This window comes from Manis pentadactyla, chromosome 10 (assembly GCF_030020395.1).
Source record: "Manis pentadactyla isolate mManPen7 chromosome 10, mManPen7.hap1, whole genome shotgun sequence".
NCBI lineage: Eukaryota > Metazoa > Chordata > Mammalia > Pholidota > Manidae > Manis > Manis pentadactyla.
Window position 1 is genome coordinate 64,207,092 of NC_080028.1, and position 17,564 is coordinate 64,224,655.

A 17,564-nucleotide genomic window follows, 5' to 3' on the forward strand; every position below is an offset into this window, starting at 1 on the left:
CTTGCAGGAGCTGCCAGCTCTCCCCTAAAGCAGAGTGGTCCCATCCTTGTGAATTACCGACTCTGGAAATGACTCCGGTGGTGAAAAGAGGGAGAGCTAGTGGTCAGTCTCAAATGCCTAGGCAGTGAGCGTCTTTGATGCTTTTTAGATTTAGACTGTATTCTTTTTTTATTTTTATTTTGAGAGGGTGTGGAACTTTTCACCACTTCTTTAGAGCTTAGACTTTGGAATCCAACAGAAGTGGGTTCGAATCCCAGCTGCAGCTCCAGCTGTGGTATAGGCTTGAGGAAACTGATTAATCTAAATCACCGATTTCTGACAGTGACTTATTGAGCACCATGTTAATCTCACTCTTACAAGAGCCCTGTGGGGGTAGGGGCTGTCAACACTCCCTGTTTTACAAATGGGGAAATGGAGTTCCAGAGAAGTGGTTTGTCACATATTGAGCTGGCAAAGCAGGGATTTAGACCCAGGCAGTTTGGATCCAGAGTCCATAACTTAAGTTTTAATTTGGGGATAATAATAATAATAATATCCTTATAGGATTTTTGCAGGTGCAAAGACACTGAAAAGAATTTAACCCTATACCTGGAGAATAGTGTGTTCACTATAGATGGGAGCTATTATGAGTATCTGGTGGTAGTAAGCCCTCAGGCATATTGTTGAATGAATAACCAAGTGATTCTTGCTTTTTGCCCTAACCCATTTCATTTAAAATAACTTTGCTTAATTAAATGACTTTAGGACTAATGAACAACCAAAATAAACTTCAAAATGAAACTGCCAACCTCAGAAGTGGAGATGGGTTGGATTGGACTATAGCCTCTCCTATTCTTTTGTGATTCTCACAATAGCAGAAAGCTTGGGCTCAGAGCAGCTGAGGGTGCATGAGATCAACAGACTTTTGGAAAGCTGGATTCTAACTTGGGTTTTCTGATCCCTGGACCAGGGCTCATGGTGTCTGGAAACTCTCAGATGAAGTTGTTACTGCATAAGGGACTGGGGGAATTTCAGTGTGTTAATTGGAGAACATAACAGTTGTATTATTTATAGAGTGCTATGAAGTAACTTCATATACATAAATTGCCCAGTGCTTTAGTAGTTGTATGACAGTTAAAACTTCCTATAACTGAATGTAAAAATTACTCACTTTCCAACTCATAAGAGCAGATATGGGTAATTAATATAAACCCTCTTCTACCACTTCTTCCAACCTATTCTAAAGATTACAGATTAAAAGTATTTTTTAAACCCACAATCATATCACATATGAAGGAAAAGGCATAGAAGGCAAATTTGCATGTTATGTTTAGAAACAAGCTTGTTATGTCGGGATGTCAGTAGTGAGGGTCGCATATCATTACTGATAAATCTTGCTGTGATAAAACACATATTTCCAACAAATCCCATTTTTTGAGCCATGCCAACCTTTATTTAGTGGAACTGAGCTTGTTTTTGGTCAGCGTTTTCAAATTAACAGAACTCTTAAAAAGACCACCTGTTTGTGGCTTACCCATAGCCGATTGCTTGCACTCCAGTATGTATTTCTATTCCAACTCTCTTGTTTTAGTTTTCCCCAAATATGTAAATAACTTGGTTGAAACTTTAACCCAGTGCACATAGGGCTTAACTCTGCATCCCAATAGAAATGCAGGGGAGATCTCAGGAGAGATGTTTCTGGAGATCTCAGGATGGTTTTATTTCTTAACAGCAACTTAGAGAAAATCCTTGTTCCTGTTTTTTTTCCTTCAATATGATATGATAATTTCTCGAAGTTGTTTAAACTTGATGTGATAAGCAAAGGAAATCTAGTAAGCTATTTCACAATTATGTCAACATTACATTATTATTATTATTTTTTATGGTAGTTACTATGGCTACTTGGAGAATTTTTAAAAATACCAATGTCAAGAACTCAGGGTTAGACTTTTATTGATGATGATTTTTTGTCTCTCTAATGCAATGTAGATTGACATTTTAAGACACACTTTCCAAAAGGACTCAGATGCAAACTCTAAATTTTCATTTGATTAATGATCAAATATCCTGGTCTTTAGTTAGTCATAATTTTTGCCAATTCAATTATTGGATAATTTCTGTAATGAAAATATTTAATCTGTCAATGGGGAATCACATTGAGCACCTTGAAATATTGAAAAGAGCAATACTACAATTCAGTCTACCGTACTTGTGGAAACAACTCATTAATAACCCAATTAATCTGATTTTTGACCTCACTTCTCAAAGGTCTGAGAGAAGGAATTTGGTTGAGAGCAGGAAAATTAGATTTCACTATGTACTGTATATCTTTGACCCTGGAAGGTTTTATTCTGCACTTGGTGTTGGAGGTGTTTTGTCTTATAGGACACACCTTTTCTGGTTCCCACTCTGCAGCAGAAAAAGGTTAGAAGACAAACTTACCATTGAAGACCAAGGTTTCTCTACTTGAGGCCAGTGGTCTCTTTCTGGTTGCTCATTTGACTAAAGGGAAAAGTTGTCACTTGTTGAATATTGTGAATAAATAAATTCTCTTACATTTGAAATGTTTACACAGAGCAATAAATAATCTTCGTTAGGCAGAATACATATTTGCATTTTCCTCAAGTAGTTGTGTAGCAGACAGATATAACGAGAGTGTATTTATGCCATTGTATCCTTTAGTAGAATATACTTGTCTATAATTAGATAAAATAATCATTTACCTGAAGTAATTTCCACTTTCGGGTAGCCAGATGGCAAGCATACCCATGTTCAAAATAGGCTACCTTAATTTGGATCCAGATGGTTGGATTGAAAGGACATTTACCCAAAGTAAATGAACATTTTATTCACTTTCAAAAGGGAGACTGTTTTTTTTTGAAAAACTTTGGTTTGTAACATGTCACACTGACAGAAGACAGAGCCTCCCTATAAAAATGGGTGGTCTCTCCCTATACAGGATTATTTAGAGAGAATCATGATCTCCAAATAAAAAGGGGGAAATGCCTTTGTGGTTTTCAAAGAGAATTGCAAAAGAGTCTTGCAAAAATCTTGTGGAGGACATAGAGGATTTTGTGTGTAGGTATTTGATATCTTGTGTTATCAGTATATATGGTTGGATGCCTTTACTTTTTCTAGAAGAATTAATAATCACAATATTTAATAAAAACAAGAAAACCACCACATTGTTTTTATGTTGAAAGCAGCCCATATCTCCCATTCACTCTGGTGAGGAGACACCTTTACATGAGCAAGTTGGAGTTCCTGGATTTTGCCCCTTCTATAGAAGGCTCTGAACTGGAAGACCCATTTGTCAAAGCTTTTTTTTATATGATTAGTTAATGGACTCAGCTCATGGCTACCCTGTCAGGCACGCATAACCATATAGTGAAACTGAGTCCCAGTACTGGATTTTGAACACAATTCAGAATGCTACTAGTAAACCAAATCTAGGCAATACATACATACAGGGAAGAAAGTCCATGCAGTTGGTGTTTGTCTTGCCATGTTTTCCATGGTGCATCTCATTTGATCACTCTGGGTAGTAATAAAGTATACATTTCTTCTGAAAAGGTTAAATTAGTTTGCATGTGTTTTTGTTTATTCTAAGAAACTCCAAACAGCTGTGATCTTCTCTGGATCTCTTTCAAACAAAGATGGACCTGTGACTGGATTCCTGGTATTTGTTTGGTGTGCGAGACATGTTTATTTCCTCAAACCAATTTTTGCCATGTGTATATGGATGATTTGAGACAAGAGCACAGGACAACAGGTTAGGTTTGCAAGAGGATGGTGACATTCGGTTAAGAGCAGAAGAATAGGACTCACTTCTTTAGGCATTTCAAAGAATGATATAAAAAGATTGAGGAAGAAATAATTTACCTTTATATGTAAATGTTTTGCAGTCTGTAAGTAAGGGTGTCCCTCTATCACCATGCTCCTTCTCCCACCTGCCCGCAGTGATAACCATCATCATTGTCCTTTTATTTGTGTGTCCCCTAAATCTTTTCAGATTTCCTGTAGTGGCTGGGTTCCCATGCAACCCTGCTTTTTGCCACTTGAGAGTGGATATCTCTCCAACAGATAGAATTTTACTCCCAAAATAGAATTTGGGAGAATATAAAGATGAAAAATACTCCTGTCTTCTCAATTTCCTGGACAATCTGAAATACTTCACAGCTGGATGGTGGTGGCAGGGCTGTGAGTGTGGAATAAGGTTGGTGAGACTGGGTGGGGCTGACTCAGGGTGAATGGCATCCCTCTTGCCCTCCCTGTCTCCAGGTTTACCTTCCCAGTGTCTGAATAAATGAATGTCCTGGTGGTTAAAGCACTCTGGCACTCGTTGTGCGGGGACAGGTGAATGGGCTCCTCCCAGTGCAGACCTGTGTTGACTTGCACGGTGCAGTTCTAATGTATTGATTCAGATCTTTCCCCATGACTGCACAACTCAAAAAAAAAAAATCAAAGATGGAAAAAGAGTGAAGTTTTAAAATTACTGCTGTTGGTTATTTTTAAATGTCTTTTAAGGATAGATTCAGTCCACTTTCGGTTGTGTGGCTGGATGGAGAAGTGTGTATGTTTAGAGTTGAGGCACAGTGGAACCAGGTTGCCCAGGTTCATTTCCTGACTCTGCCATTTATTAGCTTTATGACCTTTGCCAAGTTTCCTCATTGTTTTGTGTCTGCTATTCTCATCTGAAAAATGCGGAGTATGCTATCCTGTTCATAGAGTTATTGTGAGGATTACAAGTTAAGTGATAAGGCACTTAGAACAGTGTTCGACCATTGGTAAGCATTTTTGTGGGTATTCGTATTCCTATTATAATTCCATGGCTGGAGATCTACTGTTTGCACTGGTACAAGGTCATGTAGGGCCAACGTTCTCATCTTGGGGTTTCTCCTTACTGTCAAGACAGTAGGGAAATGCTCACTGTGGATGTGCCTTCCACTGTTTTGCCCCGCAAGCAGGGTTCAAAAGATGGGGAGAGGAAGAAGCAGAGCCCTTCCACCATGAAGCAGAGCAAAGACAAAAGCTGTGGTATTTTTCACAGCCAGCAAAACCCCTTGCTTGGTCCAGACACTGAGATGGTGAGGGTGAGGGAGCAGGAAGAGTGTGTGAGACCAGGAAACACACCTCTTCGACTATGGTACTGCTCTCTGTCAGTGCTGAGAAGAGCAGAAACCCGCCCCTGAGGGTCTGGAGGGGGCCTTCCTTGTCCCTGGAAACCTTGTCAATAGAGACACTTCTAGGCAGGGAAAGGCACAGCAGTCATTAGATATTGTTCTCAGACTGTGTTTGAGTTCTGACAGTAGTAGCTTTTTATGATACTTAGATAATACTTTGCCTCTTTCCCATATAAAATAAATGAATCTTAGACATGAGTTTATTTGTTCTTATGAAAACCCAATATTATGGCCCAGGAAAGTAATTTTAGTGCATTCACAATACTCTTCATCAATGGTGATCGAGTACTCCATGCTCATTTTTGATAAGAGTATTTAGTACATAAATAGGAAAACAATTATGAATATTATGCTCTGTTTTTATAACACAATTATTCACATATGCACCACTTCCTACATACATATTGTTGGCATTATTGCATTATGTTTTTAGTTTACTAGAATGGTTATTTAAAAAAAATAGATTGCATGCTTGCTTATAGCACTGAATATTCAGCAGGAGTACTTCTCTTCTGAAATGGCAGAGGTTTAATGACTCATTGAAGTACATAAAAGCACACAGTCTAAACAACGACTCATTTTGGCTTAAAATGTTTTGTCACTGAGTAATAATTTGCATTTTGATTAACAGCCTTAACTTTAAATGGGATGTATGTAACTTCCATGACCTTGTAACTGAGTCCCTTTCCTGCAAACAGTTCAACAGTAACTAGGTGATCCATTGGAACTTTTCTCCAGATCTTGGGAGTTTTTATTACTGATCTGAAACAATTGCAAAACTACTGACATTGCAATTGCAGTAGAAGCAAGTTCAAAGATGGTTTTTCACGGTGTTGTGTGTGTGGTATACTTAGTTGGGGCCAAAACGGAAACCTCTCAAATATACCATGTCATTTGTGAGGTTCTCTTGGTTTTGGTGGGCTCCACAGTGAAAAGTCATGAATCAAACTGAATTCTAACAGTGTTATGCAAATGTTTGTTTTCACTGCATATTTTAAGTATATGAAAAGGCAAACTGAAAATATATAATGGAGCAGAAATTGTTTTGTATCACACACAGTAATTTGTTGGCAATATCAGCCAACATTAATGCATTACTTCTGCTGAATCTTATCATAATGACTTGACACAAGTAGCTTGCCTAGTGAACTTCCGTAGAAATAGGAAGAAATCAATTCTCTGTATCTTTCGGAGGCAGCACAGGGCTTTAAACCCTCCTTCTTAGCTCCACCAAAATGTCAAATAGACACGTTGTTAAGAAGTCAAGTAATTTATTTTAGATAGAAGAGAATTAAAATATATGTATATTATTCATATTTCTCTAGTTATGCTAAAGTGACATTCTTGGAATGACACTTCCAGGATGTCACTTTTGGAAGTGGAATTTTTTATGATAATAGAGGGGTTCATTAAAAGATCAAAATGATCTTGTTTAAGAAAGCAGGAAGAAAACAGACTGAATACTTGTCCCTATTATCTTCTGCCTCCTGTGGTTTTATTTTACTTTTTGCTATATTTACATATATATTTCATATCCACCATATATTAAAGTGTTTTCTTTTTTAATTAAGTTTTTGTCTTTCTTCTACCCGGTGTCCTGCTCCCACCTCAAACTCACCTCAAATATACTTCCAAACCAAATTTATTATTTCCTACTCCCAATAACTTTCTCCAGAGACCTTTTAGGTGATTTTCATGACAGTAAGCAGAAAAATAGGCTCACTTCCACAAACTGAAGGCAATCATAAAAATGTGCACTACAGACAAAATTATATTTTTGAAACCCAGCAGACACTGTTGCCTGCTGAAGACACGGAGACTGAAATTAGGTCTCTTTGTTAGAAAGAAGAGTATCAGGGTGGGATTGGTGTTAGAGATGAACTGGCCATCCTGAGATCTGACAAAACTAGAATCTGTAGGAGAGCAGATAGGGCCCTAACTGAGTATGTGAGTCAAAAGCTTTTATTAAGGGTTTATTTCTGTGCTACAGTCAACTTGCTTACTTCTCTAGCAGTCTCTGACCCTTAAAATATTACCCAGGCTTCAAGACCAGCTCTTATACATCCTCCTCCATGAAGCCTTCCTTCAGTTCTTAAGGCCAGTGGTTCTCAGCTGGGCCACTTTTGTCCTCACTCACCTCCTCTCACCTCCTCCCAACCTCTTACCCCTTGGAGACATTTTGGTTGTCTCAACTGGGGAGAGGGTGACATGCCAGGTGTCATGTCTGGCATTAATGGCAGAAGCCAGGAATGCTGCTAAACTTCCCCAGGGCCCACAACAGCCCCCCAAAAGGAATAATTAGTCATCCAACCTAAAACGTCAGTAGGGCTGGGAATGAGAAACCCTGCTTTAGGAGAATCCAATGTCTTCATACATTCTCCCTCTGTGTCATGATTTTTTTTGTCTAATACCTGTTTAGGTGTATGTTTACTTTATTTTATTAGAGTGTAAACTCCTTGAGGGAAGGAAGCATCTGTTTTTAGCTTTTTCTCCTCAGTGCTGAACACTCAGGAATGATGATAAAGAGAAGCAAATACATTACAGAGCTTGTAGTGAAAGGCTGTTGAGCAGTAATATATAAAAACATCTTAAAAAACCTCATCAGGTTTAGGGAATATTTTATTTCTAATTTTTTTTTTCAGTTATAGGATCTCAAGCTTGAAAAAGACCGAAAATGTAATCTGTCCACTGCTCTTCTTTATTAAGGGACTTTTTTTGATTCCTAAATACTGAATTGAAATTCAGTTGCAGGCATCCTCAGGTGCCAGACTGTGAAATTGGTATTTCCTCAGTTAGACATTATCAGAATATATGTTGGCCCTCTGTGCATAAATACATATTGTGTATATGAATTCAATAAGAATATTAATTGCAGGAAAGGTTACTAGGTGATCTTTGTATTCCCTTCAACCCTGAGAATCAGTGATTTAAATTGTCAGCTTTACTAACATTTACTTAGTGTAAGGCAAAAAGAGACTACACAATATGATTCTTCTGCATAAATATTTGGTTTTTTAATTTCTCACTAGCCCAGAAGTATTTAGATCTTCTACATCTAATAAATTCCTACCCATTAATTACTTAATGCCAAAGACACCTTTGATTTTTACTCAATGACATTTTAACTGCAACCTCTCTGTTGAACTCTTGTAGAACTTTTCCCCAATAGTATTAGTTGTTTTATATATATGTTTTTTTTCTGTTCAGTTATGTTGCAAACTATTTCTTATGGTTATATCTTCTAAAAACCTTGCCGTGTAAGGCGAGAGGCTCACACATAGCAGACAATATCTATTTCTTCAATGACTGGAATTGGAGTTCTTGGATAATTGAAAGTTAAAAGGGAGCACTTTTCCTCTATATGAAATCCCACAGGTATCTTTTAAATAACCTTAAGTAGGGGAATATCAAGCTTGGTGGACATTTTAATTAATAAGATTGAAAGTTATGATTCAAGAACATTATGTAAGACAAAAGCACTTGAAGAGAAAGTTGCAAATGGGTGCATTTTAACTAAAAGATACTGACACTTCATTAAGCAAACCTGTATTACTATCAGCAGAAAATAATAAGACAAAATATTACCACAATGCTGGCAGATTTGGAAAGAAGAACCTTTATTACCAACAGTCAAGTTAAAACATTGTTTATAAATTATGGCTAAAGATTAATTTTACTGTTCGTGAAATATAATTACCTTTTACTCAGATACAGAAAACATGATTTTTACACCCAGCTTTGCACTAATTGCCTGTATAACTTTGGACAAATCACTTAACCCTGCTGGAGCTACTTTTTCATTTTAGAAATTTATGAGAGTGGGACAATTTGTTTCTAAGATTGCTTCCAACTTTAACCTTATATTTGTCTGAAGATTTATAGTTAAAACTCCTTTCCTATATATTATCTCATTTTATCATCTTGACAGTTTCGTAAGGAAGGCCTAGAAAAAACATTATTTCCCTTCTACTAATGAAAAAAATAGGCTCAGGCAGTTAAGTAGTTTACCCAAGCTTGCTATGTAGCCCACTACTGTTTCCAAGATAATTCAAAAACCTTCCCTCTGTGAGTGAATACACAATTTATCTTTAAAATGTCTTGTTTTTCTCTATTTCAAAATGAAGCTCTGTAAAAGTAGGCCCTCAATGATAAATGTAAGCTTCATAATTTAAAAATGGTATATAAACATTTACATCTCCTGGTTTGAGCCAAGGATAGCCAATAAGATTCAATACACATGTTAACCCCTATTGATTGGTTGTAGCTGCCTCAAGTGCTGTGCTTAGAATAATTTCGAGACCAAGTAGGGCTCAGTGGGGAAGTGTGCCATGTTAGATTAACCATTAATACTGTGGATGATGGAAAGGGCAGCAGTGGCGGTAGTGCTTATGGGAGGAAAGCCTTTTAAAGAAACTACTTTAGCACTCAGTAATGTGCTATGAAGGGTCTGATACTGACTTGCCTTGTATCAAGTTTCGTAACTAGGATTACCCAAAAAGTTTAATTATGTCATGACTCTTTTCATGAATAAAGGCCACCTTTTTTTGAGTTAAAAAAGCATCCTTCTTAAAGGACTTAATATGTGTTTGCATTTGTAACCATAACTGGGAAAGAATATAAGGCTGCTTCTATTGAGAGTTTTAATGAGATGCCATTTTGCAGCTTGATCTGAAAACTTGAGGGCAGTGAATGAATTATATATATATATATATATATATATATATACACACACACACATACACACACATATAAACACATTGACATGTTTACTTATTATGAGATGTTATGTTAATAAAAATGTATATTAATATATATAATTTATAATTTATATAATAAATATGTATTAGGAGTAGTAAAAACCAGTAGTCTCTGGATTATTTAGTTTAAGCATCTGTTAATGTTATATCACTCCAAGGAAGGTTGAAGATATTGTGAGTCAGTGGCTGTCATTTATTAGCTGGCTGTCATTTGCTAACTGGCTGCTGGGTGCTATTCATCTCTTCACAGTGATAGGTATTTTCATCCTTTCACCCCAACTAAGCTTTATAATACTTTTTGAGTTAGGCTTGATTATTTCCTTTTGAGGAATGGAAACTTACACCTTAGGGAAATTCAGTAATCACCCAAGATGATATGGCTAAGAATGTTGTAAAACCAGAAATTAAACCAATTTGTCAGGTTTCAAACTCCTTTTTCTTAGCAAAATCAGATCATGTCTTACTGAAATTTGAGGGCACAGATGTTTCCCAGTGATGGTCTATGTCCCACATGTATCTGATGACAACTTTTGAATTTTGGTTTCACTGTCTTTACTTATATGGCTTCCAAGAGGAAAGTGAGGCATACTAAAAAGGGGAACTGTTATTTTCCAGTATTTGCCAATGTGATTCCAATGAGTGTGTTTCTGTAAAGTTTAATGTTTTGTCTAATAAGCACTGCTCTAGGTTTAGAGAATTTACCTTGAGACAACATCCCTGAATAATTTTCGCTGTTGGGGAAATGTATATGAATTATGCTTTCATGCTATTCATGCATTTGTTGGGTTCAGAAAGAAAGTATCTTGCAATCTGGCAAAAATATATTAATTTATCAGCAGAAGCATATAAAGTGGTTATAATTTAAGTTAAGTCATAAATGTAATGGAGAATGTCATTTTCTTTTTTTCCAGATTCCTTGGTGTTACTCAGTTTTCACCTACACATGCCAGGAAGGCATTTCCTTGTTTTGATGAGCCAATCTACAAGGCTACTTTCAAAATCAGCATCAAGCATCAAGCAACCTATTTATCTTTATCCAATATGCCAGTGGAAACTTCGGTGTTTGAGGAAGATGGATGGGTTACGGATCACTTTTCACAGACCCCTCTCATGTCCACATATTATTTAGCCTGGGCAATTTGCAACTTCACATACAGAGAAACTACCACCAAGAGTGGGGTTGTAGTAAGTATTTTATGCTTACTGATATCTTTGGATAATGTACATTCTGTAAAGTCACCTGATTTCTAGATGAACTATGAATCATTTCTATCCTCTCCACAGCTTATGTAGTTGACTTCCTTCCTTAACCCATGGTGGGAAAATCACCTTCCCAGTTTTGGAGAGTTAGAGAGGAATGTCTATTCCATACCCAGATATCTTATTCCTTTCACCACCTCCTTCACTCTTACCATCCATGTTCTTCTTCGTCTCCTGAGTATCTCTGGATCAGTTGTTCTCTGCTTTGGGAAATTGCTTGTTTTTATTTATGTGACTAGGAAAACTACTTTTTATTGTGATATATTTCAAATATACAGAAAATGTGCAATATAGTATAATAAACTCCAGATACCTACTAGCTAGATCTATAGAGATAGTAAACATTTTACCGTTTTTGTTCTAGTCTAATTTAATTTTTGAAAAGTGAAGCATAGTTGGATAGAGTTAAAGCCTTCTGTGTACCCCTGCCTGATCTCATTACCTTGCCTCCTGCCTTAGAAGGAGCCACTGTTCTGAATTTGGTGTTTGCCATTTTCATACTTATTACCACACAGCTACTAAGTATGTATATATCTATTTACAATACATGCTATGCTTTAAAATGTCTTATGTAGTTTTATGGTATAGATATCATTCTGAAACCTTTTTTATTTCATTTTATTTTTTGCTTAAAATTATGTTTTTGGGTTTATCTGAATAGAATGATTGAATGAATATATTGAAATCTGTTTCCTCCTGTTGGTCATTTCAATTTTTTTTCAGTGATTAACAGCAGTGGCCAGCAAACAGTTTTGTACATAAGTTCTTCTACCAAAGTTTTAGAATTTCTGTAAACTTCTTTTAGCCTGTAACACCCAATTGTATAGAAATATGTTCTTAGGGAAGGGTGATATATGTAGAAAGCCTAGAGAATACTGTCTGTATTAAATTTATAATAAGAATCAACTGGACTCTCTATGACAGCTACCATATGTGATACCATGGTGTTCCAGGCACTTTTGTATGCTATTGTATGGCATTAGTCAGGCTAGGTCAGGCCATGATGAGTTAACCAACTTCTTCCTCATTTCAATGGCTTACACAATAAATAAGCCATAAAATTTTACACAATAAATTAGCCACTTTGTCAACCCTAATGCAAGTCATTATGATTCCATTTTTCCAAATGAATAAAGCAAACTGAGATTTAAAGAGATTACATACATTTCTCAAGATCAAAGAATAAGCATGTGGTAGAGCTGCAAAAGAAACTTCTGTTGGTCTGTTTCCAAATTCTGGGCATTCCCCCTCGCCCCCGTGCTCTTGGAGTGCTGCTTCACCATTCCACCTGTGTGTTTATAAGAGAATTTGGGTAATGATCCTCCCCATCCACTGGCCATTGTATTCACTGTTGTTCGAACGTAACAAAAGCAGTGAATAGAAATCTGTATTCTTATTCTGTAGGAAGTTCATAGGTCTAGAACAACCTAAATTTTGAAATATAGGTTCGGCTAAGTACATTTTTAGCCCTCTTACTTTCAATTTCAAACACTGTGGAGCCTATTTAAAAAATAAGATCTGCCTGCCTACAAAATTAATTCCATTATTGAGGAACTCTGTGTAGTGAATTAATATACATAATCATTAAAATAATGTCCTAAATGCTGGCTATACAGGGCTAGATGATATTTTTGACTTTTTTGGACCTATACTCATTTGATATATTGCTTTCTTCTGATGTTTGTTGATATCTCCTATGGATACTTCAAGGCTCTGTGTCTTGGACTATAAAGAGAAAAAGGGACACTAAGACATCTCACTTCCTTTCACAGCTGCAGAAGTTAATGATTAACTTGCTGTGAGTCAGCTAGTATCTTCAGGTGCACTGCCAATGTTTTTTCCACATATATTTTCTTTAAAGGATCTTAAAAGTGTTCTCCACTCCTATGCAATTATGCTTGTTGCTAAGTGACCCATATTTTAACACCAGATTCACTCTAATTATTTAGATATGACTTTTATTAGAAATAAGAATTCAAGTAGTTAGTAAATATTTAAAAATTCCTCCTTAATAATTTTTATGTAAAAAAGATTAAACATGCTACTAGAGAACATCAAAAGGTCAACTGAAATAAAATTTTAGATTGTTTAATCTAAAGATACTAAGAATAGTACAAAAGAAAACAAAATTGCCATCAGGAGCACTTATTTGTCAACTGTGGGAGTGTAAAAGAAAATAAAAAACATACCTGGTTCTCTTTTTCTGTTGCCCCTTGGAAACCCAATCTATGTTCTTTTCACTGCCTTTTCTCTTCCCCAGTAATAACTGGGAGCACATGGCAATCACATTTCTGAACTCTTTGTAGCTGGAAGGAGAGGAAGTTACACCTAAGAATTGTGGGAATGGGATGGTCACGTGAAGTCCAGGTGGTCATTATGGATCAGAAGCTGAAACCGTTTCCTTGGGGATATGAGAAAGTCACTTGAGCAGCATCTGTGAAGATACACAGCTGAATCATAGCAGTGCCTCAAGTATATATACTTGAAGCTTTGTCATTTGCTTATCCAGTTATCTACACTTTACTAGGCACTGTCCTAAGTAATTAGATGGTAAAAAAAGCTAACATCCCTCTAGTGTAGTGACTGCATGTACAGCTCACAGATGGAGTCCAAGCCTGCAGACATCATTTGTTTACCCAACTCCAAAATGCCATAACACTTTTCTAATTAGTTGTCAACATTTAGAAATTGGGAGATTGCACATAAAATTATTTTTTTTCTGGCATCTCTTGAAAAAATTGGAAGATTCTGTGACACTGAGCCCACATTCCCACTTGGCAATATTTGTTTACTCATTCAACAGTTATTTATTGACTGAATGTCAGGTATTGTTTTAGGCTCTGGTGATCTAGCAGCAAAGAAAGCAGACAAACTCTCTGCTCTCAGGAAACTTACATTCTAATGAGGAGAGAGCGACAATAACCAAATAAAGTTATATATACTGTGAAGAAGCTCAGTGTGCTGGAGCTAGGTGGCAGCTGGACAATTTACCTGGAGCATTTGCTCCCCAGTGTGACCGAATCCAGACCACTTTGTTCTTTTGCTCCCAGTCCACTTTACTGTTGTATATTACCTGCTTCATTCTGTAGACATGTGGATTTTCAGCCTTTGTCTGGGGACATAATTCAAGAGTATAGCCAAGGAATGTGCACCAGAAAAGGGATGGATTCAGTAACTGTAAATGAGTAATACCAGCATTCACTAGTCGTCAAGTAAAAGTCATAGAAAATGAGTTTGGAAGAGTTTAGAGAGGATTGGGAGAGGGAGAAATTGCTGAGGGTTGGAGTCTTCATGGAAGAAGTGGGGGTTTAATATGGCTCTGAGTGGTCATTTGGTCTTAGAGAAGCAGGTGGTGCGCATATAGTCCTGCGCAGGGAAATGTTAATAGGAAAAGACCAAGAGGGATATCTATGGGAGATAGTGTAGCATTATAGTTATAGACATGGATTTTAGAATCAGGTAGACCTGTTTTAGAATTTTTGCTTTGCTTCTCTGTGACCTTGGTTAATTACTTCTCTTTATCCTTGTTTTCTTGTTTAAACACTGTAAGTATAAATTTTCCCTTTACAATATTGTTGTGGTTACTGTCATGACATACCAAACCACTCCACAATTCAGTGGCATAAAACAACCATCTGATAATGCTCAAAGTTTCAGTGGGTCAGGAATTTGCAAGGCCACCGAGGGGCCGCTGTCACTGTTCAGTGATGTCAGGGGCCTTGGCTGGGGAGATTAGATGAGTGGAGTTGATGATGACTGGAGGCCAGAATCATCTGTTCCGTCTTCACTAACATGTCTGCTGATTGTTCTGTCAGTGTTCTGGCATGTCAGCTGGGTTGCTGGCGAGAGCAGCTACATGTGGCCTTTCCAAGTGGCTTGGACTTGCTCACAGCAGAGTAGCCTCATGTTGGTTGGATTTCTTACATGGTAGTTCCAAGGATGAGTGTCCCCGAGAACTAGGTGGAAGCTGTATGACTTTTTTGATTCATCCTCAGAAGTCTGCTGCATTCTAACGGTTATAGGTGAGTCACTAGGATAGTCTTGATTTGCTAGAAGAGGGCATGGATTCCACCTCTCGATGAGGAATGTCCAAGAATTTGTGGACTTGTTTTGAAATCAGTGCAGTCTGCAGTCTGGTCATAAATTATTTACATTAATCTCACAAATAAAATATACTTTCCAGTAGGCCTTATTCCATTATAGCATCAGGCTGAAGCTTGAGGGCCAGGACGTCACCATTTCGCTTAGGTCGAGGTGCAGATGAGACCCTTGGGCTTGGCATCTTGGGCACAGTCTCTCTCATGCTGAAGGTCTGCTTACTAACAAGGCATGGTATCTATCCTCCCTCTCCACCAACAGACCACAGTGAGACAGGACTGTGACTGTTACAACAGATCTTCTATCCAAGAACGGAGAAAATGGGAGGATACAGCAGCCTCTGGCCCCATAGCAATTCTAAAATCCAGCTGGTGCATGTTGTCAATTCCTTAATTATGTTTAGTGCTGCTCCCAATGAGTTATTCTTTCCAGCACTTGGCCCCATCCTTTGGGCTCTGGTGTTACCTGCTGTCTTTTCTTTGCCATTTAAAAAGTGATTTGTGTCTGCCACTGGAGAGCCTTCTCATCTTGCTCCTGTCAGTAAAAAGTTGAGGGTCCAAAGGCCTTTTTTTTCTTTGGTATTGGCTCTGCTACTCTAAGTCCAAACAAGTATAATTATGTAAAAATCTGTTGGCTTTTTAATATTGTGTTATATCAATTACATTAGACAAAACTATACCCACACATCTCTTTAAGACTGTACTCTTTGTCTACCTTTAGGCTTTGCAGAATAATACCCATTACATTCTTAGATGCTGTATTATTTAACAGGGAAGGGTTATGAGGCACACCTTTAAGAACCATAGAAAACCTTTTGTCTTTTTGAAAGGCCTATGGGACATCATTTTAAGAGTATCCTAACAGTTTCTGAGGTCACATCTTTGGCTTCATCTTTAGATCGTATTTTCATGACCATGACCTGGTTTTTTTACTTGGAGAACCTTTTTCCATCTGGAGAGCTTGGGAAAGAAAAAGAGTTTTAACTTCAGGTCCAGCAAATACTGGCTATTTTCTGTTTCTTCTAAATTTGGCTTGGAAACTGGATAATTTGGAGGAAACTGGACAGTTAAGCTCATTTATTTTTATTTTTTTGCATGTTTCATGGCCACTGAGAAGAGGCCAGGCGTTGTTTTCAGTGTTCTGCCTGGAAATCTTCCTAGCTAAAAAATATAAGATACTTTTATATTTCTCATTTTCTGTGGTACCACAGTCAACAGTGTTGCCAAACTTTCTTCCACCACAGAGCAGAGGTTCCCTTTCCTTCAGCTTCTAAAACCATTTATCCCAATACCCCCCAAGCCATCACCAATAGTTTCCTCAAGAACCCTACGCTTCAGCTACAAGATTCTCTCAAGATCTTCTGGCTTTTGCCCAGAGTCTGGTCCCAAAGCCAGTGTCACATGTAAGGTTTTTGTTATGGCAGTGCCCTACTTCTAGTTACAAATATCAGCTCCAATTGATATTGCTGAATCAGAAGTCACTCTCCAACTTAGCAATAAAAAAAAAAAAAAATAAATAAATAGATTTTGTGGGTCAGGAGTATGAACTGTATAGAGCACACAATGGCTCACCTCTGCTCTCTGATGACTCAGCGGGGAAGGCCTGGTAGTTTGAAGGCTTGACAGCTATAGGCAGGAGTCATCTGGGGGCATCTTAACTCAGCGTCCTGGTTTTGGCCGTTGTGGGGGTCCCTCAGCTGGGGCTCTCTCAGTTGGAACATCTGCAAGTGATCTTTCCATGGGGTCTGAGCTTCCTTGCAGCATAGCGGCCTAATGCTGTCAGACTCGTTACTGGTGACAAGTCCTCTGAAGGTGAGTGCGCCAAGAGACTTACACTGCCAATTCATTTCATTACAAATGGTTATATGGATTGTATTAGTCACTACCTTTTAGATGTTTTTTTCTTTTCTATTTTTAGCAAGGCAGAGGCTGTATTACCCTTTCTGACCTAGCCTAAGAAGTTAAACAGTATCACTTTTGGTACATTCTATTAGTTACAAACTTAGGTTGGCCCAGATTCTAGTGGAGGGGACATAGATCACATCTTTCAATGGGAGTAGTGTCGAAGAATTTGCAGACTCATTTGAAAACCACCACAGTTGTCTTAAGTATTATAGGAGATTATGTTTATAAAAGCATGAGCACAGATTGTCCTCACTCTGATGATGACAAACTGATTAAAAATTCAGAAGTCGTAGAAAGGAGTAGGGATATATAAGTTTGAGAAGTAGATGGAAACTAGATTGTGAGAGAGCTTAGTGCTTGGCTAAATTTTAAGATTTTGTTCA

The 17,564-nt window shown here is 37.5% G+C and overlaps 1 protein-coding gene across 1 annotated transcript in view; it reads left to right on the plus strand.

The window, feature by feature from the left end:
* TRHDE (thyrotropin releasing hormone degrading enzyme) overlaps positions 1-17,564 on the plus strand; it is a 395,556-nt gene that overhangs the window by 1,584 nt on the left and 376,408 nt on the right. Inside the window, exon 2 of the mRNA XM_036930808.2 lies at positions 10,831-11,104. Within this exon, the coding sequence (XP_036786703.1) occupies positions 10,831-11,104 (274 nt within the window). The remainder of the gene's footprint in view (positions 1-10,830; positions 11,105-17,564) is intronic.